Here is a 26,782-nt window from a genome sequence, read left to right on the forward strand (position 1 = left end):
TCGGAAGAACAAAGACGGAAAACAAACAAAAAATAAACAAATTAGGCCCCAAAAATTATTCAGTAACTTAAAAGTTGTCTCACTCTAACATTTATCTTAAAAGTAAGTAAAAATTATGTCATTCAACTCCCAGTTTTCAACTTTTTCTACATGTGCAGAAAATAAACAGGTGTCTTCTATTCCGTCCGCAATTTATGGGAAAACTAAATCTAAATTTAGAACCATATTGAAATTGAAAGTACACATGTAAGATAAAATATAACATGTCATTTCTTCTTTCACAAATTCCAATTTCGAAGAGATATATAGCGAAATCTGTTTTCTTTTATTGTGCCTGTGTGCATCATTCAAAATTAGAATGTAATTTTGAAGTATCAAGTCTCAATTCAAGATTATGAATGAATAGAATATAGAATTTCGGGGGGAGGGGGTAGGACCTTTATCGGAACTCCCGGATCGGGTGTTTTTAAGCTCGAGATTTCGGGATTGACACTTTCGGGATCCGGGAATTCTATTTCCGAATTTCCGGTAGTCGGGAATTCAATTTTTTTTAAATTCAGGACCTCAGGAAGTCGTGTTTTTAAGCCCGGGATTTCGGGATCTGGATCCCTCCGTCCCTCCCCCTCTATTATAGTTAAAGAAAAGAGGTCAGGGAGGTTTTGTAATACTTGTAACTGCAATTTAATATTTAGTGGAATGAGAGGTGAAATGTGTTCAGACTATTACATTTCGATTTTTTAAAAAATTTAACCCAAGTTTACTGCAAGGGGTGTTTAACGACCTCGATGATTATCCATGAGGATCTCGCACTCGGTCAGCTCTAGGTTTTCACCTAGTTCATGATCATACAAGAATTGAGAAGCCTGTGGTTTACTAGTCTTATAATATGAGACTTTGGAGTTCATATAATTTACATTCAATGTTTTTATCAAATATTTCAAGGCTTTTTGACTATCAATGTTGACCCCCGCCCCCCAAATTGATTGGATAAAATGAATGGATTACCGCCCCTATTTCACACTAAAGTCCTATAAACTGACTGGTATTCGAATTTGTTAAAAGAATAAATTGGTATCTCTCATATTGATTCAATACCGTAATGCCGAAAAACAATCATTTGTTTCCGCGAATTCCAAACAGCTAGATATATATTCCCGAGTTTCAATTTGAGTAACTCGAATAATTCAAGCCCTTTCCATGTCCGATTTTCTCCCACACGAGAAATGTAGCATTCGTACATTAGCTGAATAATACGACTGAATTATTCGGGTTACAGTTTGTGTAAATCCCGAATTCACAGAAAAGTAAAGGTCCAGCCCGACTTTCGGGAAAGGACTGTAACAGTTGTAGATTTCAGATTGATTTCAAGAAATAAAAATCATACAAAAATGTTTCACGCAAATACTCGTCTTCAGACGTGTAAAGTTATACAACGGTTACTAGCCGGTCTGGATTGTGATAAAAAGAAGTGCATGCAATGCATAAAATATATAATGTCGTGGCTCAGGGATGTGTTGAATTATAGAGATGCTTATGCGGCACAAAGATAAGATTAATTTACCCAAATGTACTAAGAATTACCACACAACTTAAATTTACTTTGTTATCCTGTGCCAGACAGATGGTTGATATTCTGAGAAGAGACCTTGATGAAATGAAGTTTTATGGGAACAAAGATTTTGAAAACACGTCGCAGTGTTTAGATTTTAACAAAAATAAGGCACCAAGGTCGAAAATAGTTCTAGTTCATAATGAAGAAAATGTCAACTGTTTTCTAGCTTGACGATCTCCGCACGCACCAGAATATAAAAGACAAATACAATACAATAGTACACAAAACGTAACATAAAGAACTAAAGACCGAGCAACACGAACTCCAACAAAACGGTATATATTTCATACAAGTATAGAACTATATGAAGCGTCGTAACTGTTGCGGCGACGTCAATAACGTTGTCGCTGTTTTTTGGTTTTTTTTACACTCAAGATTCAACTTTAACAGGGTATAGCTTGAAAAGTAGCACGGTTGCTAAGGACTTTCTTTGCACCAATCGATTCCTCAGACATTTTAGAATCGTCTCATAAATTAAAAAAATTATCGATTGTCTAATATAATAGAAAATCTTGGAAATGTAACAATTCCTGCCGAATTTCACGATTTTCCCTATATATCCTTTGTAATTTTGGTGTATGATGCTGTTAACTTCAACAGCTCGTATCTCAAAAACGAAAACGGTTACCCCCTTTTTTTATTTTATTTTCCGATTTATTTTTACAAGAAGAATCTACATGTAAAATTTTTAAAAAATCCATTGTATAGTTTAATTACGTACACTTCGCCTTAACTCAATTTATTAATTCGTTCTCAATTCAGTACCAATTGCAGATCTTTGATAGTTTTTTTTTTAATTTGGTCACATACATTGAGATCCAAATATCTTTTGTTTTTTGTGTGCCTTTAAGGTTGCTGTCTCTTAAGTGTATACCCCACATGTTCTTTTATATAAATATGCTGTATGTCTCTTTTAAAAATCTTCAAAGAATACAATGTAACCTTTCACTTTCTAATCAACCATTCAAATTTATTCATGTCAGGAGTCTCTAAAACACATTAAGATAAACTAATAATAAAATATCTCCTCTAATAACTTAACTTGACTTACACATCATATTTCCATATAGCAATATATCCCTTATCATCCATTGTAATTAAATCATTGATGTTGTTATAAAACCCAAGAAATATGACCTTGGTTTGATGGTATCGTAACAATTCAGCATCTAGTCCATTTCCTATCCTATTCCCTTTTGTATTGCTATCCTGTAAAGGAATATATTTTTGGATAATTGATGTAATTATTCAATATGCAACAACACAATAATATGATAAAGCAGCATGTTTTTCTTTCAATTGGTTGGTTAAAATCTAGCGTTTGTGTCCAATAGTAACATAGAATTTTATATCAGTTTTGATCCTGCAGTAAACACATATAGCTTGTAAAATATACATCAAAACATACATAGCATGATGATAAGGAGCCGTTACATAAACCAGAGTGATTTACATTTATAATTTGTTACATGCAACCTACATGAATAATTTCACATGAAATTTGTAAGAAATAATTAAAAATTTCTTTTTATATTTTACAATTCTGTCTATCATTTGCAATGGAAGCTACAAAAATAGTACTCTAAAATATTCTTTAATATCAAAGTAGGTAATTCTTTAAATGCAATATATAGATGTAAAAAACCTACTCACCTTAATTATAGGATTAAGTATGACAGGTGCTGGTTCGTATTCATAATCTGCTTTATCAGGTGGAGCATTTAGAGGAACATCAAAGTCACTCTTTAATATATCTCCATTACCTATTGCAATACAAGTCTGACTCTGCAAGGATAAGATAAAAAAAAAATGAATGAAAATAATTACATCAAGATTCAGGATTTATAGTTAGTCATAAGAAAAAAATGTTTTATAAGGATTTATTTTAAAACCTCATTTACTAATTATGAACTGGAAATTATCAATAAATGTACGTTTTTCATTTAAATCATGCAATTACAGAAGTTCTAGTTTTTGTTTGGCTGGTGAAGTCAAGGACTTTTAAAATAAGTCAATCAGGATTAATACATAATGTTCCTGATTTCTGTGTCCTCGACACGTTGCTGGAATAACCTTACATATTCACTATATAATCAAAGAACTAAAACCTCATAGCTTTAATGCAAAGAATAACAAAATACTAAAAACCTCCTTCCGTGTCTAGTTACAGAAAACAGTTGTGAATCCTCAGAATAATTAAATGAATGTTTCATCTGAAAAAATGATAATGGGGTGGAAGGCACCTTTTCACAGAAGACCAGATAACAATTAACTTTAGTTAGACATTTTATTAATGTGTTATTGTGTGATAACTATATCAAAAGATACCTGAACACCTTCCATAATAAGTTAATTCTGGAATAGCTGTTACATTTATTTGTTAAAAGGGGTTTCTAACATTTCAATTCAATGTCAGAATATGGTGTTTAATATAAATCACTTACTTGATCTCCAAAGAATGTGAATGTAGGGAAAAAGGTTGCCATGGCAGGACCATAGTTACCATCTATTGTCTGTTGTTTTGCATGAGGACCTGTATAAAGAATAATTAAAAATCATTCAATCCTTGCGGCATTCCATCTTTAATCACATGTAAAAAAGTTAGCACAGGCTTTAATGGCATTTATCATGAATATAGTTAGTGTGTTAGTGACTATTTTATCAAATTACACATGTTACACTGTACTTGTCTTTAAATTCTTTTAAATAAGATGAATAAATTAAGACTTTTAAAAAAATCACCAAAACTAGCTTTTTTGTGAGGATGAAAAATTATGAAAAAAAAAACACTTTGATATTGAAATATACAATGTAATCATAAGTAATCTAAAGTAATCATGATTACATTAAAAAAAAAATAATCTACTGTAATCGATTACATATGAAATAGGGTGTAATTGTAATGTAATTGATTACATTTTATTAGCTAAGTAATTGTAATTTAATCGATTACATTTTAAAGTAATCGACCCCATCCCTTGCACACCAGCATATATACAAAGTTCTTGATTTTTTCCATTGTTTGCAATTAGTCACATTTTTTATTAAATGCTTCAATATAATTGGCAGCTGAAATCAGAACTCTACATATAAAATGACTTGATTCAGGAAACTCTTCTAAAATTTTACTTAGAGTCCCAAGTTAATTTTTATGATTTTAACATTTATCCCTGTTAGTTGGATTATAATATTTAAAAACAAAAGTTCTAATTACAGTAAAAAACAAGAATGTGTCCACAGTACATGGATACAACACTTGCACTAACATTTTCTATGTTCAGTGGACCTTGAAATTGGGGTAAAACCTCTAATCTGGCATTACAATTAGAAAGATCATATCGTTGGGAACATGTGTACTAAGTTTCAAGTTGATTGGACTTAAACTTCATCCAAAACTACCTTGACCAAAAACTTTAATCTGAAGCAGGACAGATGGATGGTCAAACAAATGGTAGAATGAACGAATGCAAAAAAAACAAGAAGTAATTGTAACAGGATGCTGTTACGAAGTCTCCCAAACAAAGCTCCCATAACTCGCCATTTATATGGTCCCATATTGATTTGATTTGATTTTTTGTCCCATACAAGAATATACATGGCTTAGGGGTGGGGATCTCCACCATTTACAAGTATTCAAACAGGAGCGGGTGGTGTTGACCCCCAGGTACTTTACCTACATTTCATTTGATTTGTTTTATTGTCCCATACAAGAATATATATGGTTTAGGGGTGGTGATGTTGACCGTTTACAAGTTTTCAAACGAGGTAAAGTGACCCCCTCGGGACTTCTCTTTTATTTAATTTCATTTGTTTTATTGTCCCCTACAAGAATATATATGGTTTAGGGGTGGGGATCTGGACCATTTACAAGATAATAGCACATTCTCAAATTGAACGAAGTGGTGGTGACCCCCAGGAACTTCCCTTTAATTTCATTTGATTAGTTTTATTGTCCCATACAAGAATATATATGGTTTAGGGGAGGGGATGATGACAGTTTACAAGTTTTCAATCAAGAGGGGGTGGGGTGACCCCCTAGGGACTTCCCTTTTATATCTTTTTATTTGTTTTATTGTCCCCTACAAGAATATATATGGTTTAGGGGTTGGGATCTGGACCGTTTACAAGATAATAGCACATTCTCAAATTGAACAGGTCGGGGATAACACTCGGGGACTTCCCTTTAATTTCATTTGATTTGTGTTATCATCCCATTCAAGAATATATATGGTTTAGGGGTTGGGATCTGGAAAGTTTACAAGATAAAAGCATATTCTCAAATTGAAGGGGGTGGTGATGACCCCCAAGGACTCCCCCTATATTTCATGTGATTTGTTTTATTGTCCTATAATCATTTCTGAAGACTGTATGTATCTATCACTTACAGTTTTCAAGTTATATTCATTTGAAAATTTTAGAAAATAAAATCCCATAGGGTTCTATAGTAAACCCCTCCCTCCTTTCTACCCCCCAAAATACCCCTTAATAGACCCCAATGCACAAACGAAAGATTGATGGCTCACCTAGACATATAAGTCTACCATTCTATGAAACCCTAAGTAAATCTGACAAGCGGTTTTGGAGAAACGCCTAGGACAAGTTCATTTTAAAAGTGGCGGAAGAAGAAGAAGAAGAAGAAGAAGAAGAAGAAGAAGAAGAAGAAGAAGAAGAAGAAGAAGAAGAAGAAGAAGAAGAAGAAGAACTGAGCAAAAACAAAGAAGAAGAAGAAGAAGAAGAAGAACTGAGCAAAAACAAAGAAGAAGAAGAAGAAGAAGAAGAACTGAGTAAAAACAATAAGTCTCCAAACTTTGTTTGGGAGACTTAATAAATAATTATAACATACCTTGTTGAAATACAAAGTCACCATGTCCCATATCCATGCCTATGAGAATATCTAGATGTGGAGGGGCTACATTATTTTCATCTGATGATATCCCTATCTTCTTAGCATCTGATTGCACAGTGTCTGCACCAGAGTATGCCCAAACTTGAAGTGAACCCTAAAACATATTATACAAGATTATTAAAATAGATTCTGATTCATTCCTTTTTGTTGTTTCATATTTAAACCTGGCTGGCTGAATAACAACGGAAGTCAGAAAACAATACTCAATGAACAAATAGCTACTGTTAACATTCTATAAGAAATCAAAAAATGAAATGACTCTGTAATGGTTTGCCAATATACTTACTTCAGATGGGTTTATAATTATAAAATTGTCATCTGTACAAAGGACGATTTTTAACATCACAACTAGAAATTAGAATATTTTCATTAATAGGCATTAAGGAGAAAAGATTTACCCCCTACAACCTTCTAAATGAATTTGAACTTAATTGTAGATGTCACTTTAAAAAAACACTATCACATAAAAATGGTGAATCAAAACTATTCACAAAATTAAACAAATCAAGTTCAATAAATAATTAAAATATTAACTTACAGATCTATTAATTGTGATGAGACGAGAACTATCTAATGACCATGATATATTGACTATTGGATCGTCTTTTGATGAATCGTTGACAATAACCCTGACAGGTCGCCAAGGATTAGACTGAGTGAAAAATATTATACAATCACCTGTCAAGATAAAATACATTTCATATTATAAATATACAACATATGTGCAAATATCATCAATTAAAAAAAAAATAGAGCTCTACTGACATTTTTAATACTTGGCATGGTCAACTTTATAATTGCATGTTCTGCAATTTCTGAAATTAAGTATCCCAATACATTATGATTTCTTTTCTCATTTCAAAAGAAAGAAGCGCTACTGTACAATGATTGATTGTATAAATCACAATAATCTTTTTATTTTATTGAAAAGATCACTTACCATGGACTGTACCAAACACAATGAACTTTCCATTAGGTGAGGCTGAACAACAAGCGATACCCTTACAGCGTTTTGCTAAACTCTTTTCTGAAATAACTGGAATCATTTTCTGAAATAAGAAGAAAGTCAGTTTCAATAGTTTACAAAATGCATTAATAACAATCACTATAACAGTGATCTATAGTTGTTACTTTCTGTGTCATTTGGTATCTTGTGGAGAGTTGTCTCATTGGCAATCATACCACATCTTCTTTTTTTATAATTATTAAGGAATTTGATTTACAAAAAGATTACTCAAAAACAATTTTAACTCATACCTCATTTCAATATTTTATATAAATTAGTTTGCACATGTGAGATCCAAAAGCAGTTTGCAGTACACATGTGTATCATCCTTTGGCACTATGTTTTACAGTGTTTTGCTCATACAAGTTATGAAGCGTAAAGGAAACAACCAAACTTTTGCTTAGATATTCAGTCAGGGAATAGGATTTTTAATTCCTTGACCAGACTTTTTCACAATTGATAGTACTTTTTCACATTGCTGACCTTGCTACCCTCAAATCCATTTATACTAGTGTCCATAAACTGTTACAGAATTTATCTAAAACACGTACAGGTATAGCTCTAGGAACATTTTTAGATGCAATAACGAAATATATTTTAGTTTGGAGTCATTTTATATCACAGTGGCCTGGCCTTTTCACAAAATTTCTTATGATTAAAATTCAAAGTAAACTATATTGATATGTTCAGGACTAATAGGAAACTTTGTCGTTTCATTCCATGAAAAAAGGGACGCTGACCTGACCCTACATTTTTATCTTACCTGCCAGTATGTCATCTCTCTCCTCATATATTTTATATATTTAGTTTTTTCATATTTGACTTCAGGAACATCGGTTCTAAGGACATGATAATTTCTAATATCTACAGGGGTGATGTGATGATAATGTAATATTGGTGTGGTAGGATCTGCAGGCAGCGAACTGAAATAAAAAAAAATATCACTTTGCTGTTTAAAGTCATATATTCTCTTTTGCATTAATATATAGTGAACATTGACGAAAAGATATGTTGATGTGAATACTCAATAATAAAATTGATGAAAAAGAATTAAAAAACATAAAAAATCTTTTTGCTAGTTTTCAATTTTTAGGTGTCAATACCTAGATCATTAGACAATACAAATAGGAGTACACAAAATGATTGTGAAAACTTGTTTGATCGTGTATAGTTATTTGGCTTATGCAGACATAAAACTACTAGCCTTGAATTTTTTTTGTCTAATACAAGTGTTTGGATCTATTTTCTTTACAATAAATAAAAACAAAATCCACGAAGGCTTCTGCAGAACCCATTGTTTTGCCTATGATTGCTGCAAACATTTGTAAAGTTGCCTGCCAAACACTAAAGCAAACACCATTTATCAGACAGTAAAACATGGTATTTTTATAATGAAACAGTCTCTCATAGTTCTTTTAAGAATGAATTTTATATTGTGCATTAAATGTCATATTGTGTATATATACTTGTATGTATGTGGTGAGACTCTAATAAAGTATTGAACTTGAACTTACACAGAAATTTGAATTAAAGATCTGTATGTATTGCTACTGTGCCTTGGTAGCAGGCAAGACATAATAGAGTAAAACTAATTACAACATTTTTTTCAAAGTAAAATAATAAATCTGATCCATTGTGAATAAAAATATAAAGTGTGTATATGGTGTGCCTTCACATTTCTGTGGGTAATTCTAGCGTGTACTGCTATCACAACAAAACTAATATATAGATTTCAAGCTTAACAAACTCACTAGAAATAAAAAGTTTATATCATATTTAACTATATAAAAATAATTAAGCTACTAAAATGTATACATTTGATATCTCTTAATTGAGTTCATGTAAATGCCTATGAGCTCTTCAAAAGGAAACCAACTCTTGGTAATTAAATGAACAATTAGGTACCTAAAGGATCAGGGAATCTGTCTTAAAGCAAGAGTAAGAAGATGAATGGTACATGATTTGTTTTTCAGAAAACTTTTGTATTTATGTTTAGTCACAGTTTTAAACTGTTTCATGATGTCTAGTATATTATTAAAGAAGGTTTGTACAAAATGTATGCCTATTTGAAAAGTACATGTATTAATCTTAGATGCATGATTTTTTTATTAGTTGGAAGTGGCTTTGAACTAGCTGTCAGATAACTGCGAGTACTCTCAGATCTGTTCATTGTGTCTTTTTGTGTCTGGATGTATAAGTACCCGGCCATGTACATCCACTTGTATTTTTGTCCATCTGATGAGTTAAGCCTTTTTCAACTGATTTTTATAGTTCGTTCTTATGTTGTACTGTTATACCACTGTCCCAGGTTAGTGGGAGGGTTGGGACCCCGCTAACATGTTTAACATTATTTATGTATGTGCCTGTCCCAAGTCAGCAGCCTGTAATTCAGTGGTTGTTGTTTGTTTATGTGTTACATATTTGTTTTTCGTTCATTTTTTTTTTTACATAAATAAGGCCGTTAGTTTTCTCGTTTGAATTGTTTTACATTGTCTTATCAGGGCTTTTTATAGCTTTTTATAGCTGACTATGCGGTATGGGCTTTGCTCATTGTTGCAGGCCGTACAGTGACCTATAGTTGTTAATGTCTGTTTCTATCAAGCTTGCTTATAATGTGTAAAAATACTTTTGGGATGAACAGAAGGAAGGAGAGTCAAGGGTAACACTGAATTATCTTTTTATCAAGCAGAACTGAAAAAAAGACACTAAAGAGAAGCAAGTAAAAATAACACAAGGTGATTTGACATTCCCAAGTGCAGGAAACAACAATATTCCAATTCATAATTCTTAATGAAAATTTTCATTGATTTGGACTTCTTCTCGAACGAATTCATGGTTTTTATAGAAAGTTGAGTCAGGGAAAAGCCGTTTTAAGTAGATCTGTACATTCCTCTAACTCTATCATTGCACTTACTAGCTTTTTCATGCAATAAGTTACAAATTACAAGTTTGAGTTGATTAGTGGTTCTATTTTATAATATTTTTTCTCTTTTATTTTCATGGAAAAGAAAATTATAAAGGGTTTGGTTAAAAAAGAAATTATTATTACATGTATATTCAAAATGGGAATAAGACATGAAGAAAATAATTATACTACAGAATATTTAGTCCTTGTTATAAAGGAGGACATTTTGGAAGGCTTTTTCTTGTCTGTATATCTGCAATGAAAGTGATTATTTTCCTTAAACTGAAACAAAGCCTTCACTTGTTGTTTGTTTTTGTTAATCAGTGGTTCATGAGAATGCCCAAAAGTAAATGCAGTTTATTCATTTATAAAAAAGAAATAAAACATGTCAGATATCTAAATTTAATCTAAAATCTTCAACAATAGATAAGACAGATAAGTTTCTATCTTATTCAAAGTTGCTGTTTATTAGTTCTGAGTAAAAAAAAAGATTTTGAGAATCCATGAACCAAAAAATGATTGACAAAAATAGTCACAACAAATACAAAGCGTTGAGAGAATAAAATAGACCTATAGATATTGCCATTTTACTACATTGCACTGAAGGCAGAAAGTCTAATACTGTATTTGCTCTTTGATAAGGAATCAAAATCACATTTTTGAGAGAGAAAGAAATACTGGCCTAGCCTTTCTACCACCAGCGCCGACAACATTGTACAATATAAGCAGTATAAAGTGTGTTTTTCTATGCATATTACAGCTTAATAAAGTGTTGGTAGCTACAACCAGTATCCTTACCTTTATGCTACCTACGGCTGCATCAAAAATATATAAATAGATTTATAATACGAAGAGAGATTTGGTCATATTAAGATGCTTAACGAAGGAATAGAATGTCACACATTACTGTAAACATGGACATTTTACGCTTGGAATGTTTTTTCCCATATTTTTTTTTATCACATATAGCATAAAATATTACCAGTGTGAACGGTTGATAGAATTATAAAAAAAAATTAAATGTAAAGTGCAAACTTGTTGTTGATGCGTAAATTTAACACTCCATAGGAAAACATTTGGCATTGAAAAGCAAAAATATCCATGTTTACAGCATATAGTTTCAAGTACTAGACAGAAATTTATAAATCATATATCAAACTAGAAATACTGTAAAATCAAATTACAATATATAAACTAATTCTCTTTTGAATAATTTCTTTAAAAAAAAAAGGAAACAGTACGACTGAGGTTGCCTAATTGGCTTTTGTATCACATGTAACAGCCAGACACAATATCAATTACAAGTCCTTTTATAATCTGAAGAAATTTGTAAGTAAGTTGTTGAAATTAATCAGTTTCAAACAAAGTTTTTTTCTTTTCTGAATTTACAGTATTATTCAGGTAAAAACTACATCATTATAACAAAATTTCTTGAAGATACATTATAATGTCTGAGTATCATACAGGTACATGTACAAGTTAATGAATAAAAGCAAAATTTTGGATATTTGTTCTGCTTGAAGTAAAACTGGTTTCTCCCTTTATTACACAATTCACCTAATGTTGTATCTTCTCTGGCTTTCTCCTGCAAACTTTTATCAATAATTTCTTAAAATTTGAGATAGAATGAATGAAAATAGCTTTAATGAAAACCTCTCATCAATTAGTAGTCTTTTTCAACTTGTTTCATTAGTATTAGTTATGGTATTTTTTGTGTGTGATGTACCTTTAGAAAATATTGTGATTTATGATAAAACAAACGTAAATGCTAGATTAGTAAATATGATTAAGGAAAAACCTAATAAAAAGGAAGCAAAACCAGTTACATTTTTTCTTTAAAACATTTTTTAAATGACTTTATCATGGTTATCACACTTTTTTTTTTTTTAAAGACCATCAAAGTTTATCTAATAGAATAAAAAAAAATATTAAAAATTGAACAGTAATTGGATTAAATTAAATTGAATTGTTATTGTTTACTGTCCAATCTCCATTACAAGAGCTATTAAAATAAAATAAATCATGCATTCCTGATATTGTAATCATTTATATCATCACCTATGATATTATCACGGTTTTGATAATGCATGCATGTTTATTTATTTGAATAAGTTTTTCTAACCTGACTGCAGTTCCTGGAACAGTTTGGCGAGTGGGAGGTTTACTTCTTTCACGACTTTTCGGAGGAAGTGATGGAGTCTTTTGTTTTGATTTTTTATCTTTTCCTTTAGGTGGAGGAGGTTTCACTTTTCTTGGTGTAGAAGGTTTTTCAGCTAAACCTAACATCTGAGTGTGACCCCAAATATCTGGTCTGAAATAAATGTAAGAAAAATAATAAAATCGTGTATTTCTGGTAATAGAAATGATATAATGTGTTTTTTTAATTCTATTAAAGTTAAACTTCCTTTCAAATAAAATTTGTAAAGCATTCCACGAAACCCTGTGTCTTGTGTCAATTGCTGCTGTCAATGTTATATTTACTGTTAAATACTATTTTCATTTATCAGTATTCTGTAAATTTAGAAATTATTGCATGCATTTATTATTGAGATTTTTAAAGAATGGACAACAATAAGTCTCTATTTATTTTGATTCCAGGAAAATATGCATATTTATTATAGGTATCTGATATGTGAGCACAAGTTCTTAATAGTGCGATACACATTTTTAATTGATGGTAACTGTTTTTTGTCACTTATCTTTTATACAATATTATAAACTGGAAGTTAATCCTCCAACTATCAAGCAATTTTTCATTACAGAAACAGTAAAATTGTGTGAAACTTACCTTGTTTCATCCCTTCTATGTTTAACACTAAAGAATAATTTAGTGACAGAATTATAAGCTGGATCTGACTCTGTTCTACCTTCTTCATTGTCTAATGCTCCAGACTGTAATAAAAAGAAAATAATGTAAAGAACTTTAAAACATTCTATCATATATGCAACTATGCAATTATGCACAGAAACTCTGCCAGAGTCAGATCTTCTGGTCAGATAGCAAAACCACTGTATATAAAAATGAGAGGCATGCAAAACCATGTTATTATTTAAGAAAATCACATTCTGTGGAGTTTTAGAATTCAACTATTAGCTTTAATCTATCGCTTATGAATTTGATGATGTCCTCTGACTTAACAAGAGATATCTAACAAGAATGTGTCCCAACTACAAGGATGCCCCATCCCCACTATCATTTTCTATGTTCAATGGACTGTGAATGTGGGGGAAAATCTCTAATTTGGCATTAAAATTAGAAAGATCATATCACAGGAAACATGTTCACTAAGTTTCAAGTTGATTGGACTTCAACTTCATCAAAAACTACTTTGACCAAAAACTTCAACCAAAAACTTTAACCTGAACTTTGAACTATCATTTTCTATGTGCAGTGTACCGTGAAAATGGGATAAAATCTCTAATTGGGCATTAAAATTAGAAATATCATATCATAGGGAGCATGTTTACTAAGTTTCAAGTTGATTGGACTTCAACTTCATCAAAAACTACCTCAACCAAAAACTTTAACATAAAGTGGGACGAACGGACGAACGGAGGCCTAGACCAGAAAACATAATACCCATAAAAGGTGCATAAAAATTCATTGGTGTTTGCTGCATCTACTGACATGGTTATATAACTTTCTGAAACCAGAGTAACATGGCAGATGTCATTATTAGAATATGAATAGCTTGCCCTTCCTTATAAACAATTCTAATATGATGCTTCTTTCGCTTTATGAATAAACCCATGCTCTAAATCCAATAATTATTTTTTGCACATGCTTATGTTGACTACTGCAGAATAATAAATTTTATCAAAATGGCATGCATTCAATATATTTCATTAACTTAAAACACTTCCAAACTCTTAAATGATGCACATGTTGTTACTAATTCATTTATTATGACTGTAATGTGTTGCATTCCGAAATTGACATATTTGACCTAGATACGACAACCGTTCATACTGGTTGTTAAAAAAATCCTCCTTCTGATAAATCACAGTGCCAGCTGTTTGCTTCTTTATAAACACAAAAGGGAGGTCCACCAAGAGCCTACACAATCACTTATCCCTTATACACAACGGACATAGAAATTCTCTTAATTGTCCTAATCAGAATCAAAATAATTGATGCAAGCTATACTTTATTCTAGTTTTAACATGGATAGGCATTATATTCGTTTTATTTTAGCCCTCACTATCGCTACGGCAAAAATAATCACAAATATAATGCCTATCCATGTTAAAACTAGAATAAAGTATAGCTTGCATTAATTATTTCTTAACTGAGTTCATCCTTGGTTTTGGTGGTGCTTGCTAAATGCTAGTTTTTTGTTTAGTGCATTGTGGACTGTTGCATACCATTGTGAAGGTGTTTTCTTCTTTTTTTTCTTACTTTTTATATTGCTCCTTTACAACTCCTATGCTGTTTGAAAGTAAAGAATTGTGCTGTGAAGTTTCATTTTCTCTATCAATTAAGTTTGCAACATACTGGTACCATTATCAAACTTTTTTTTAAAACTGAATAAGTCTTTATAAATCTTAAATTCTACTATAACCTAGCATAACAGATATATACAAAAAAAAAAGTGTTCCCTTTCTTTCCTGTTATACTACTTTTAATAATACAATAAGTTACCTCAGCTCTGTTCATAGCCATTTCATCTGCCCAGTTTCTAACAGTTCCTTTGGTATGGACATGTTCCTGTACAATTTCCTCCAGTATATCACCTGTCTCCTGAAAATGTTAGATGTGTGTAAGAATTATTCATTTAAACTAGAGATATACCTGGAAATGATTTGAAGAGATTAATAACAGGACGTAATCACTTGTTTAATCATAATTTTTTTTTTAATACATATCTTATCAGGATTTTTTTTAAGTATAAAGGAAAAATTCTTTATTTCAGTGTCTACATTTTTCTTTCAAATGCAACTAGCTATATGGCGTAACATATTTTGAGATTTGCACAAAGACCGATATGAGGTCATTCATAACTCACAAACAAAATCATGAAAAAAAGTTGATCAATATACATAATGATTATCTAGAGCCATTCATATTTTTTGACAACCTTGTGCTGAAAATATGACTTACATCAAGAATGATTTCTTCCATGATCAGTTGAATAGCTTTTTTCTCAGATAAAGTTTCAGCCATTATCTCTGTTTCATGGATCTTCTGTCTTCTAGAGGCACTGAAAGTTTGACAAAAAGATTACATATATAAAGAACTATTATAATCTCTATGATTTAGAAACAGCCAGATAAAGGTTAAAAATTTTAGAACGATAAAATTGAGAATGGAAATGGGGAATATGTCAAAGAGACATCAACTTGACCAAAGAGCAGCTAGACTACAGCCAAAGGCCACCAATGGGTCTTCCACGCAGCGAGAAAATCCAGCACCCGGATATTGAGCCCATAATCTAGGTATAATCAAGATTAAAATATAAAAGTATTGTCTTTAAGGTATAAAACAAGCACAAAATGTAGCCTGGAAGAATTTTAAAATCAATATACTTCTTTTGTTTTCTTTGTGTCCTTTAAAGGCAAGAGGTTTTAAAATTCAACAATCAATCAATCATAAACTGTTGACATAGATATATTCTAGCCTGTCAGGATAAAAATCAGAAAAAAGACAATTTGATGGAGATCAACATTGCTTATCAATTCAAAATTGCTTGACCATAAGGAGACTGGGCCTCAAAAAACGATTTCCCAACTGAGATGTACTGCTAGAAGTGCATCTTTATAAAAATTGTATTGTTCCTATCAAAATTATTTTGGCAGAAAAATGTCAATTTAAAAAATTAATGTTTTATTCATGTTTGTCAAATAACTACTGAAAATGTAACTTATCACTCCAGTAAGAGTAAGTAGAGTTTTTAATTAAAATATCTTCTAATTACAGCCGATTGCATTGAGTGTGTAGGCAAAGGTAATATCTTTGGTTAGCTTCCTTACTAGCTGAACCATAAAGTCATTATTATGTTAGGTAACTATACTACCCTCCTAAAAAAGTAGACTAGTCTGACAGATAACCAATCTATCTGTTTGTAGGACTAGGCTACTTTGAAAGGAGGGTAGTATACCTAACCTAATAATGACTTCACGGTTCAGCTAGAAAGCAAGCTAACCAAAGATATTACCTTTGCCTACACATTCAACGCAATCCGTTATAACAAGATAGACTGATAAACATACTAGTATGTTTCTTGTTCCACCATGGGTTGAGATGGTGCCACATGTCTATCCAGAAAGTCATTCACAACATCATCTACAATACTTCTGACCTGTAAAATGTACAATCATTTATCCTTTGAAAATAGTTTTCTAATAATCCAATGCTCGCTGTGATTAATGTTGATAAAATTTTTACGTTACTGTACTTAATATAATGAAAAGGTAACCTGTCCTAAGTCAGGAACCTGTTGTTCAGTGGTTGTGTATGTTAATGTGGTTCATAAGTGTCTCTTGTTTATATATAGATTAGACTGATGGTTTTCCTGTTTGAACTGTTTTATGATATTCATTCTTGGGATCCTTTATAGCTTGCTTTTGCAGTGTGAACCAAGGCTCCATGTTGAAGATTATTCTTAAACCTATAATAGTTTACTTTTACAAATTGTTACTTGAATGAAGAGTTGTTTCATTGGCACTCATACCACATCTCCTTATATATTATTGTTTATAATTCAGCATATGAGAAAAAATTTATGATCTTCCTAATAAGGATGTGTTTTCTCCCTTAAAATTTAAAGAATGTGTTTGTCAACATGACACAAGATGTCAACATTTTATGACTACCCTAATTACTATCAGTTTCTGTAAGATATAGGTTTTTGGGACTTTCTTTAGTAGTTCTTCCTATTCTTTTCACACATTTTAGTATTTTTCACAAACTATTTGTGTGTCTTTTTGTCTTTTTTAATTCTTAACTACATAAACTTACAGCAAAATATCCTTGCATCTGAAAAGGTTGGTAAGTATGTATTCCCATTTCTCCTTTGTATGGCTTTTTATACTTGTTATAATGTTTTTGTACATCCTCTCTGTAAATATATTGTAATTAAAGTGTACTATAAACTAGTTCTATTAATATATGTTAATGTAACAGTATAAATTTGTCAAGAACAAACTCCTTTTAACAGTAATCAGTCAACAATGGATCGTAGGTCAAGGTTAGGTTCCAAAAGTCAAGCCAACATGTATAAACACCTTACAATGATTCTAATAATTCAATTATAGTTAACAAGAACTTATTGTTAATGAAAAGTTGGACTTATAACTTATGTTTATAATCATATCATGAAAATTAGGCCAAGCTCAGAAGACAAATGCCAGACAGACATGTAAAAACCTTAAAAATCTGTAGACAATATTGATTTGACCTTTAACTCAAAGGATCACCTTTTATACCAAACCATGAAAATAAGGTCAAGATTAGGTGATCTCTGTCCTACATAAACAATTCTCTTCATCGAATTTATGATAATTATGATTATGAACTGACAATACATGTAGTGTGAAAATTTATAAGGGCAAATAATGTCATCTTACATTTCAATGAATTAATTATACCAAAGATGGTTCACTCATCTTAGTGATGTTACTAAGTCAAAAGTAAGTATAAGTGACACTTGTCTATGTATTCTTCCATTTTGTAGTGGTTTGTAATAGAAATAATTGTGTGCCTTTACCTTAACCTAGTTATCCTGTCCATCGTCTGAGGTAGAGTATTTACAGTATTTTTAATATATGTATCAATGTTAAAAGTAGGTGTATGTAGACTCAGCCTAGATGTATCTTGGACCTCTGGTTCTGTTCTGTGCATGTTGTCAGGCTCACTCATGACACTAGCTGAAATAAAGATTAAACTACATTACTGTATGAGTGTGCGACTAATAAAACTGATGTTCACTGTCGGACAATAAGCATTATTGATTTTTTTTCTCAAAACTGACTGTGTAAAAATTTCAAGGCCTAAACTACTTTTTTTCTTTTTGAGTTGATGATGCATTCTGCAAGCAGTATTTGCAAGATCAGATAGTGACTACAAAAGATGTGCATGGCAATCATGTTACTTTTAAACAGAAATATGCCAATATTGTAAAACAAACACTTTTAATAACTAGATCTTTGAGGGAAATGTAAGTGTTAAAGAGTAAGGGCTCACTAAACGGGAAATGTTTTTAAGACATTGACATTCACTATGATTAATTAAATAACTTTAACTTCTATGGTTTTTTTTTATGAAGTTCAGTTTATGACAAACATTTTCTACTAAATTAACAAAATTACCATAACTTTTTCAATTTATTACATCTTGGCACTAAAACTCCTCCCTATAGAATTCAGTCTTTTTAAACTGAGTTTATTGAACACATAATACAATGAAAACCATTTGTTTTGAAAAAGTAAATGTAGGATTGGCCTCAATATGACAGAAACCCAAACAAAACAAAGCAAAAATAGACATTTTTAGGTCAGTCTAGTCATGTATGTCAAGGACAATTACCTATGGACATCCAAATATAAAAAGATCTTGATTCTTTATCACTAAGACAAATTAGATTCTTTATCTTAAGACAAATTAGGAATAAGTGTTACAGACCTGGGGATGTTACTGCATTCCATAATAAATAAAAACATTAAGAAAGAGCAACAAAAAGTGATGAGATTATACTAACATTGAAAACTACATTGAAATAAACATTTCAATACTTGATCATTACATATAGATTCCACAACTGCAACAAGTGTTTTACAATATTTCTCCACTCAAGACAGTTAAATTTTAAGATTTAAAGCACGAGGCTTGCCAAGTTTTTGAAATAATTAAAATTTAACTGTTAAGAGTGGAGAAATATTGTAATACACGAGTTACAGTGGTGGAATCTGTTTCTCTTATGATTGTTGTCCTTCCTTGTCAAAATTTGAGGAAAGTTGTGTGCTTTTGATGTAAACATTGACGTCATCAGGCATGGTAGCCTTTTTTCATGACATCACAATAAGAAAATTCAGAAGAAAACAAGAAACTTAACGTCACAATTAAATTTCAACCAATCATATGCTGAGAACAGATTTTTCACTAGTGAGGAGAAATATTTTTTCTCACACCAGTCAGGAAATGTGAAAATAGCACAAAATTACAGAAAGTAACATAACTTTCCTCAAAACATTGAGAAGGAAGGATTAAAATCATTAGAGAAACAGATTCTACCGCTGTAACTTGTGTATTACAATATTTCTCCACTCTCAACAGTTAAATTTTAATTATTTAAAAAGCTCAGCAAGCCTCATGCTTTAAATATTAAAAGTTAACTGTCTTGAGTGGAGAAATATCGTTTATACACTTGTTGCAGTTGTGGAATCTATATATTTTTAATAGCATATAAGTTATAACTTAATACATTAGTATTGTTGAGTAAGTCTTTGGCAAGGTAGCAAATATTTTTTTAATATAAAATAGAAATTAAAATCATATGAGCTGCTGGAATATCATTAGTTGAGTTCCATAACCTGTTCACTTATTTCATAATGTAATGGAAATGAAACTGACAAATGAATAATGAAATATGCTGGTGTTTGAAGGTTCTAAAGTTTAATATAAATGATAGTAATATTCTTATATATGAAAGTACAAAGTAGGACAAATAATCCTCCAATTACATACGATAATAAATCATGGACTAACTTTTATGAATTGATTAATTTGATATAAGTATTAGATATGTAAAGCCTTTTATCAATTCTCAAAACATGTCATTTCATTCATCTCTTTCAATAAACTGATATACTGTAAACATCTTAACAATTTAAAAACATCAACAAATTCCATTTCATGCATGATTGAAAATGACATATTATTTTTATTGATTTCATGTGTTACCTTAAATGATATGCTCAAAAGACGATCAATTTTATATTCAAAACATAATAGACATTCTTTGAAAAGAGTGGTTATTAAATACTGTCAATGCATGTTTTAAGAGTATTATATCATTTTAGTACTTGATGAGAATGACATCTGCTTCAATGTTAATAATTATTCCCCTCCCTCTAGACCCTCATACTAGTGTCCCCATTAGACTAATTTTACATGAAAAAGATTAAAATATGTAAGAAACTAAGTTATTTTTTGTTCATTGGAATTTTATCATATCCAAAACATTGCATGATTTCTTAATGAACTTGAATAATCATACCCGTTATTTTTTTTTCCTGTTCAAATTTAAACTATTGAAAAAAAAAGTACTGTGGATTCATTATTATTCGTTGGATACCAATTTTCGTTGATTTCGTGGGTACGGGGAAACCACGTTCAAATTGTTAAATATTCAACGAATTGCAAATTTTCTAAAGGAATATATGCATACTTTGTCAAAACCACGAAATTAAATACCCACGAATATGCAAGTTTTCCTTAAACCACGAAAATTGGTACCCACGAAAATAAATGAATCCACAGTATTGACAATTTCGTTTTGTGAATTTATATTTCAAGCCATAACAAGAGTGAGTCACAAAAGACTACAAAATATATCAAAAGGAGCTCATAATAAGGAACTGATTTATTACAACAAATCTAGCAACCAAATATTTTAAGAAGATTCAGACTCCCCATTAAAAATAACTATGGATCCATAATAAACATATTTTACTTCCTTTTGCCATTTGTTATCAGTGTTCTGCTCAATCCATCTTATTGTTTTTTTGCAGAATATCAGCAGACATTTTCTCTTCTTAGCTTTGGTGCATTTTATCCAATGTGCATTTAAGACTCATTTATATTGTAACTTTTGGTTAGTCAATTTAAAATTTATCTGAAATTTCATATTTCAGTTGAAGGTGAATTGTATGTAGCTGGAATACTTTTTATTAGACTTTTATAAACATATGATTCCAGAACTTTTGTTGTCTTTTCTTAATTGACATTTTTTCTCTTGATTTCAATTTTCAAATTCTTAAATTTGGGTTCAAACTGCACCTTTAACCTGCTGAACATAAAAATAAATACTCTTAATTTAAGTGGATGTGCATGAATTCTGAAATGGATATCAAAACTAAAGATTCTCAAACAGGTAACCTCTAGAAGTACCATAGAACCATTCTAGTAAAACAACATGAGATTTGGGTTATAGGCCTTAATATTCCTTCCTTAGCATGGTAAGTGTTACACTGTTTTTAAATTTACAAGGTCAACAATTGGACATTTGGCTACTGATAGTAAGTACTAAGTACCATCCACCTTTAGGTAAAGGACACACATTTAAGCTTTATTCTATGAAATTACTATTATTATTCAATTGTTTAGACTTAACCTATAAAATATAAGCAAAGACAATCTCTGTTTAAAAGAGAGAACAAAGAAAAAAGTTTTAATGCAACAGTTTATTTCAAATTAACAATGTAACAAGCAAATAACAAAGAGTTAACAGTTTTGTAAACTTTCTTTCATATTGTCCTTTCATACTTCAAATGCATAAGTAAATAAATAAACTAACATGTAATTAATAAATAAATTTCAAACATTGAATTTATAATTGGCCATAACTTAAAGAGTTTGTTTGCAGTACAATGCCTGACTCATAAATATATATATCAGATATATGCAACACGTTTATAATATTTTTTTATAGAGATATTTTCTTTTCACATCATGATAAACTTTCAGCAGATTAAGTCTGTTCCATACAAACTACATGAGACTCAGGGAAGCCACTTCAAAATCACATCTAATGGTAGGTGTTTGTGTGCAGTGATCACCTAAGATTTATAAATACCTACCCAATTTTTAAAGTGCATTCCCTTGGTACCATGTGTGTTTGAATGAAACAGTAAGATGCTTATGTTTTCAATAATGATTATATTTGGATTTTTGGTCTAATCTGTGCTAGATTATTATTGATAGATTGATCTTATTTGAATGCTTCACAAGCATCTATATATAAGAATGCATTTTCTTTCTCAACAAACGGAACATATCTCTTTCTTTAATCATATTTATTTCTGAAAGGTAGGGTCATATAATACTGCAAATGAACATTATCCCAAAGATGGCTGACCTTTCGAAAAATGCTACTTACTTTCAAGATGAACATCGTCAAAAATAAAAGCTTTGCGAAAAAATATAGGAAATAATGAAAATATAATTACAGTTTTGAAAGACTATATCTAAGCTTGATAAAGTTTATCAATAATATTCCTAAATAAGAGTGAACATCACCATGCATACCAAAATTTTTTTTGAGATGACATCAGTATTGCACGGCTAATAATTCTCTAAACATATCTTTGTGGTATGCATACACTTTAAAATATTCATCCATTTCAATACTATTTGCAATGATCTATTGATTCAGAGCATTTCATTTAAACTCTTCATACATATGATTCAGGATTGGTCTCATAGTTGCTTTTGTCACAGAGAAAACATTTATGACACTTCCCCAACAGATTTTATAAAATTTTTGACAACTTGAACATCAAACCTTTCTCGAAAAATTTAACTTAAGTAGATGAAATAAAATCCTAATAGGGTGGCAAATCTTATTCATATTGTCTTCATCCTCGATAAACCAAGAAATACTAAAGATAATCCAATCACACTGGTTGAAAAATACATGACTACCACCAAAATAAAGCTGTGCAAGAATTAAGGGAATAAGTCATTCCCTTTTTATAGCTGCCTGCTTCCTATATGTAATGGAGTCATTAAGTTTTCTCATTCAAATTTTTTAACATTTGTTATTTCTCAGCCTTTCAGGGCTTACTATGTGGTATGAATTTTGCTCATAATTGAAGGCTGTACAGAACCTATAGTTGTTTACTTCTACATGTACATCATTTTCCTTGTTCAGGGAACTTGGAAATCTGGATCAAAACCAAACATGGCATAACATTCAAAAGTTCACACTGTAACGACCACATGGACTAAGTTCCAAGCTGATGTGAACAAAATGTATGGGTAAGCTACTATAACCAAAAGCTTTAACCTGAAAATGTTCTAATTTCACACTATCTCATTTCTATGTTCATTGAGCTGGTCATTTATATTTTGCTTAAAAATTTCATTTATGTTTTCTTGTCTTTCCATAAATAATCAATATTTTTTTAAATAAACTAAACCAATCAACAGTATGACAGTCTAATTTTGATGAGATCAGCAGACTGAAGAATTACAAAAGCCCTTTAGTAAGTACCATGATAAGAAATGGTGCAAGTTGTGTTAGTTTTTTCAAGCTTCCTTATTAAACCAATAGGATTCCACACAAAGTCAAGTTAGGTGAAAATCTAATTACAGGCATGTTAAATGAAAACAACAATGTTATTTTTGTCACAAAACATGACAGATATGTGTAGTTGTGTACATCTGAAAAAAGCCATCAGCCAATCCAATAAGAGTATGGAAGATACATGGGACAATAATAGACTTTCCGTTTTGTTTTCCTCCTCGGAGGAGTAGGTGTCCTTGGCTTCACAGGATGATAAAGTCCAAGACCCTTGAGAAAGGCAAGAACATCAAAGTCATGACGATGCTTTTTCTTACCAGATGGAGAACTTGACTTAGCAAGAAATCTTCTCTGTTCATGAACTCTCTCTCTGGCGTCTTGAAGACGTTGCCTTTCCTTGACTAGGTATCTGAAAGCAATATTTATGTTGATAATTTGCTTATTTCATAAACTCTGCTTTTCATATGTGCATTTTTTTTAAAAATCTGATTCAAAGTAAAAGGACATATAGTGCTATATATGCTGTTACAGTTAGACAGAAATAACATTTACTCTTATAGGAAAGTATCTATTGGGTATAGCATTTTACTCTATGATAATCCTGTCATAAAAACAATCAGATGTAACAACACTTTTGAAGGAAAAATGCATTTGTACAAGTACATTTGTAATACAAAATTATGTTTGCTAGACAAGGGTCGTAAAGGGACACAATACAATATATTGCTAACATTCAAACAAGATTTTCAATTCAACATCCTGTTGAATGGTGTAACTTATAGATATATGACATGTTACTTACTATATTTATAAAATCAACTTAAAATATTTCTTTTCAATAAAAACATACAATAACAATGAGATTTCCAAACTTACTTAGCTTCCATTTCCATTTCCTGTTGACGAACTGCATATTCTTTTGTTCGCTGTGACACAACATTATTAACTAGTTTTGGTTCAACTGACATTCTCCCTTAAAAAGTACATAATTATTTTAACATTTATTCATATACATTACCCTCACAGGGATTTATATATATTTATCATTACATTAATAGGATGGCAGAATCTGATGAATTTCTTTCCATGTTGATTGTTTTGACGTTTAATTCGTAAAATTTATGCCGTACTATAATAATGTACTTTTATTCATGAATTATAATTATCTACCTTTAAAAAGCACATCCATTGAAGACTTTCAAATATTTTTTAAAGAAATAACACAGAAATTATGAAGTTTAAAAATTCAATGGACCTCAAGTGATACCGTAGAATGTTTATTGTTTATTGATCTTTTGGTTTAGAGGTCAAGGTAAGCATTTCAATACCTATTTTTGAAGCAGTTTCTTTCCCATAAACTCTCATCATTTCATCTGACAATAAATTCTTCTTGTTATACTTCACCTAAAAATAAATGTGTAACATTACATTAGTGTCAACTTAATATATCTGAAATAATTAATCTGTACTAAGCTTCCTTTGAATGCAATTTACATTTAAAATGGTTGCAGGAATGCATGAATAAATGTCTCCATTAGCATACAAATAAACATATATCAGTCTTAATAGATATGTATTAATATCCAATAAAAGCAAGTTTCAGAATTATTTTTTTCACTTACCAAAAGCCTATCTTGCTGATTTTGTTTCTTGGTTTCAGCCATTTTTGAAAGTTCTTCTATAAGATGTTGTCTTTGTCTCTGATCTTGTTCCATCTTCTCTATCTCCCTCTGTAATTTCTCCCTCCTCTGAGTACCAATCCTCTCATGGTCTATGGGGAATGGTAGGTAGATATCGGGAGATCTACCATATCTGTCTACCATGATGACTCTTTTATTATTTTGAAATGAAGAACTCTCCTATTGAAAAAATTAAAGACCCTAAAGTAAACTTAAGATGAATGATCATGATGGATACAGGATAGACAAAAATATAGAATGAATCTCCACAGGGTTATCAAGACCTAAATCACTAAAAGATGGAGAGGAACAACAGAGAGAGAAAGGAACCAACAAGGATGGACAAGTTGGAACATAGCCAGAACAGCAGCAAAAGATAGAAAAGGGTGGAAAAGCAGCGTGGAGGCGGGTAAAACGAATGACCGAATAACACTGTTATTATCCGAATACATTTTTTTGTAACACTTGTAATGACTGAATAACACTTGAAATTTTAATATTATCACATATTTGTGACTTTTGAACATTGATTATTTAATAATAATGTATTATCGATGTACAGTGCTCTAGCTAGAATACAAAAGGGGCAGGGTGCCAGTGGAGGGCAGGGCACTTTTTTTATGATAGGAGAAGTGTACGTCCCTGCGTGTATCACGAGTTCACATATTTTTTTACTGTATATATTGTCAATAAAGATGCATAAGTTGTTGTTATGATTATTTATTCTATAAAATTTGCATAAGAAAAGTCATTCATACTACATGTTCATATAACATGGCAATACACATATATACTATTAACCAACACATGACCAAAAGAGGCAAAATAAACTTACTATTCTCCCCCACCCCCTCTCCTTCCAAAAAAAAAAGAACATAAACTGAGCATCTCATAGTTTAAATTACCATACATGTACATGACAGAGTAGTTGTATTTCAAAATTTTCATCTAGAGCTTGGCCCTCAAAACTTTTTTTATTGTTTGTGTTTAGGAATATATTATTTAGTGTAGCTTCATCATGTTGATTTGTGATGAGAGTTTAACTACACACTTCCATTCTTGTAAGTTGATAGCTTGATACCATTTAACCAATGAATTAATACATATTTCTTTCTTGAGAATGTATAAAACATGGATTGCTAAAAGTATGATTATCAAAAATAAATTGCAATACATTTTTTTTATATGTTCAAGGACAGTTAGTATCCTTAAGGTAACATTCTTATATAATTTTGTATTCAATTGGTTATTTTTTCCTATTTTGAGTGCTAAATACTATTTTAGGAGCAAAATTTTGTAATAAGCTTTTTCAGGGGAAGTAACTCCAAAATTAATTTCCAACATGTTTACGTCTGCTTGTCGCTCACAAGTTGAGATGGACGATGTTTCTGTGAAGGCAAAGTTGATTACTTCAATTCAATTCTAAATTCATG

General features: G+C 30.9%; 1 protein-coding gene across 2 annotated transcripts in view; it reads right to left on the reverse strand.

The window, feature by feature from the left end:
* LOC143068607 (uncharacterized) overlaps nucleotides 1-26,782 on the reverse strand; it is a 38,635-nt gene that overhangs the window by 10,584 nt on the left and 1,269 nt on the right. Inside the window, exons 2-20 of one of the 2 annotated variants that reach the window (XM_076242800.1) lie at nucleotides 25,293-25,529; nucleotides 24,999-25,074; nucleotides 24,547-24,643; nucleotides 23,988-24,079; nucleotides 22,525-22,554; nucleotides 18,136-18,295; nucleotides 17,388-17,487; nucleotides 16,640-16,728; nucleotides 15,531-15,630; nucleotides 15,072-15,170; nucleotides 13,218-13,321; nucleotides 12,552-12,740; nucleotides 8,288-8,447; nucleotides 7,459-7,567; nucleotides 7,057-7,196; nucleotides 6,456-6,612; nucleotides 4,057-4,145; nucleotides 3,266-3,397; nucleotides 2,664-2,821 (exon numbers count right to left, since the gene is read on the reverse strand). In XM_076242800.1, the coding sequence (XP_076098915.1) occupies nucleotides 2,664-2,821; nucleotides 3,266-3,397; nucleotides 4,057-4,145; nucleotides 6,456-6,612; nucleotides 7,057-7,196; nucleotides 7,459-7,567; nucleotides 8,288-8,447; nucleotides 12,552-12,740; nucleotides 13,218-13,321; nucleotides 15,072-15,170; nucleotides 15,531-15,630; nucleotides 16,640-16,728; nucleotides 17,388-17,487; nucleotides 18,136-18,295; nucleotides 22,525-22,554; nucleotides 23,988-24,079; nucleotides 24,547-24,643; nucleotides 24,999-25,074; nucleotides 25,293-25,493 (2,282 nt within the window). In that variant the 5' untranslated portion in view covers nucleotides 25,494-25,529. The remainder of the gene's footprint in view (nucleotides 1-2,663; nucleotides 2,822-3,265; nucleotides 3,398-4,056; nucleotides 4,146-6,455; nucleotides 6,613-7,056; nucleotides 7,197-7,458; nucleotides 7,568-8,287; nucleotides 8,448-12,551; nucleotides 12,741-13,217; nucleotides 13,322-15,071; nucleotides 15,171-15,530; nucleotides 15,631-16,639; nucleotides 16,729-17,387; nucleotides 17,488-18,135; nucleotides 18,296-22,524; nucleotides 22,555-23,987; nucleotides 24,080-24,546; nucleotides 24,644-24,998; nucleotides 25,075-25,292; nucleotides 25,530-26,782) is intronic. The other variant, XM_076242801.1, reaches the window with a different exon arrangement.

Source organism: Mytilus galloprovincialis, chromosome 3 (genome assembly GCF_965363235.1).
Source record: "Mytilus galloprovincialis chromosome 3, xbMytGall1.hap1.1, whole genome shotgun sequence".
In the NCBI taxonomy this organism is placed as follows: Eukaryota; Metazoa; Mollusca; class Bivalvia; order Mytilida; family Mytilidae; genus Mytilus; species Mytilus galloprovincialis.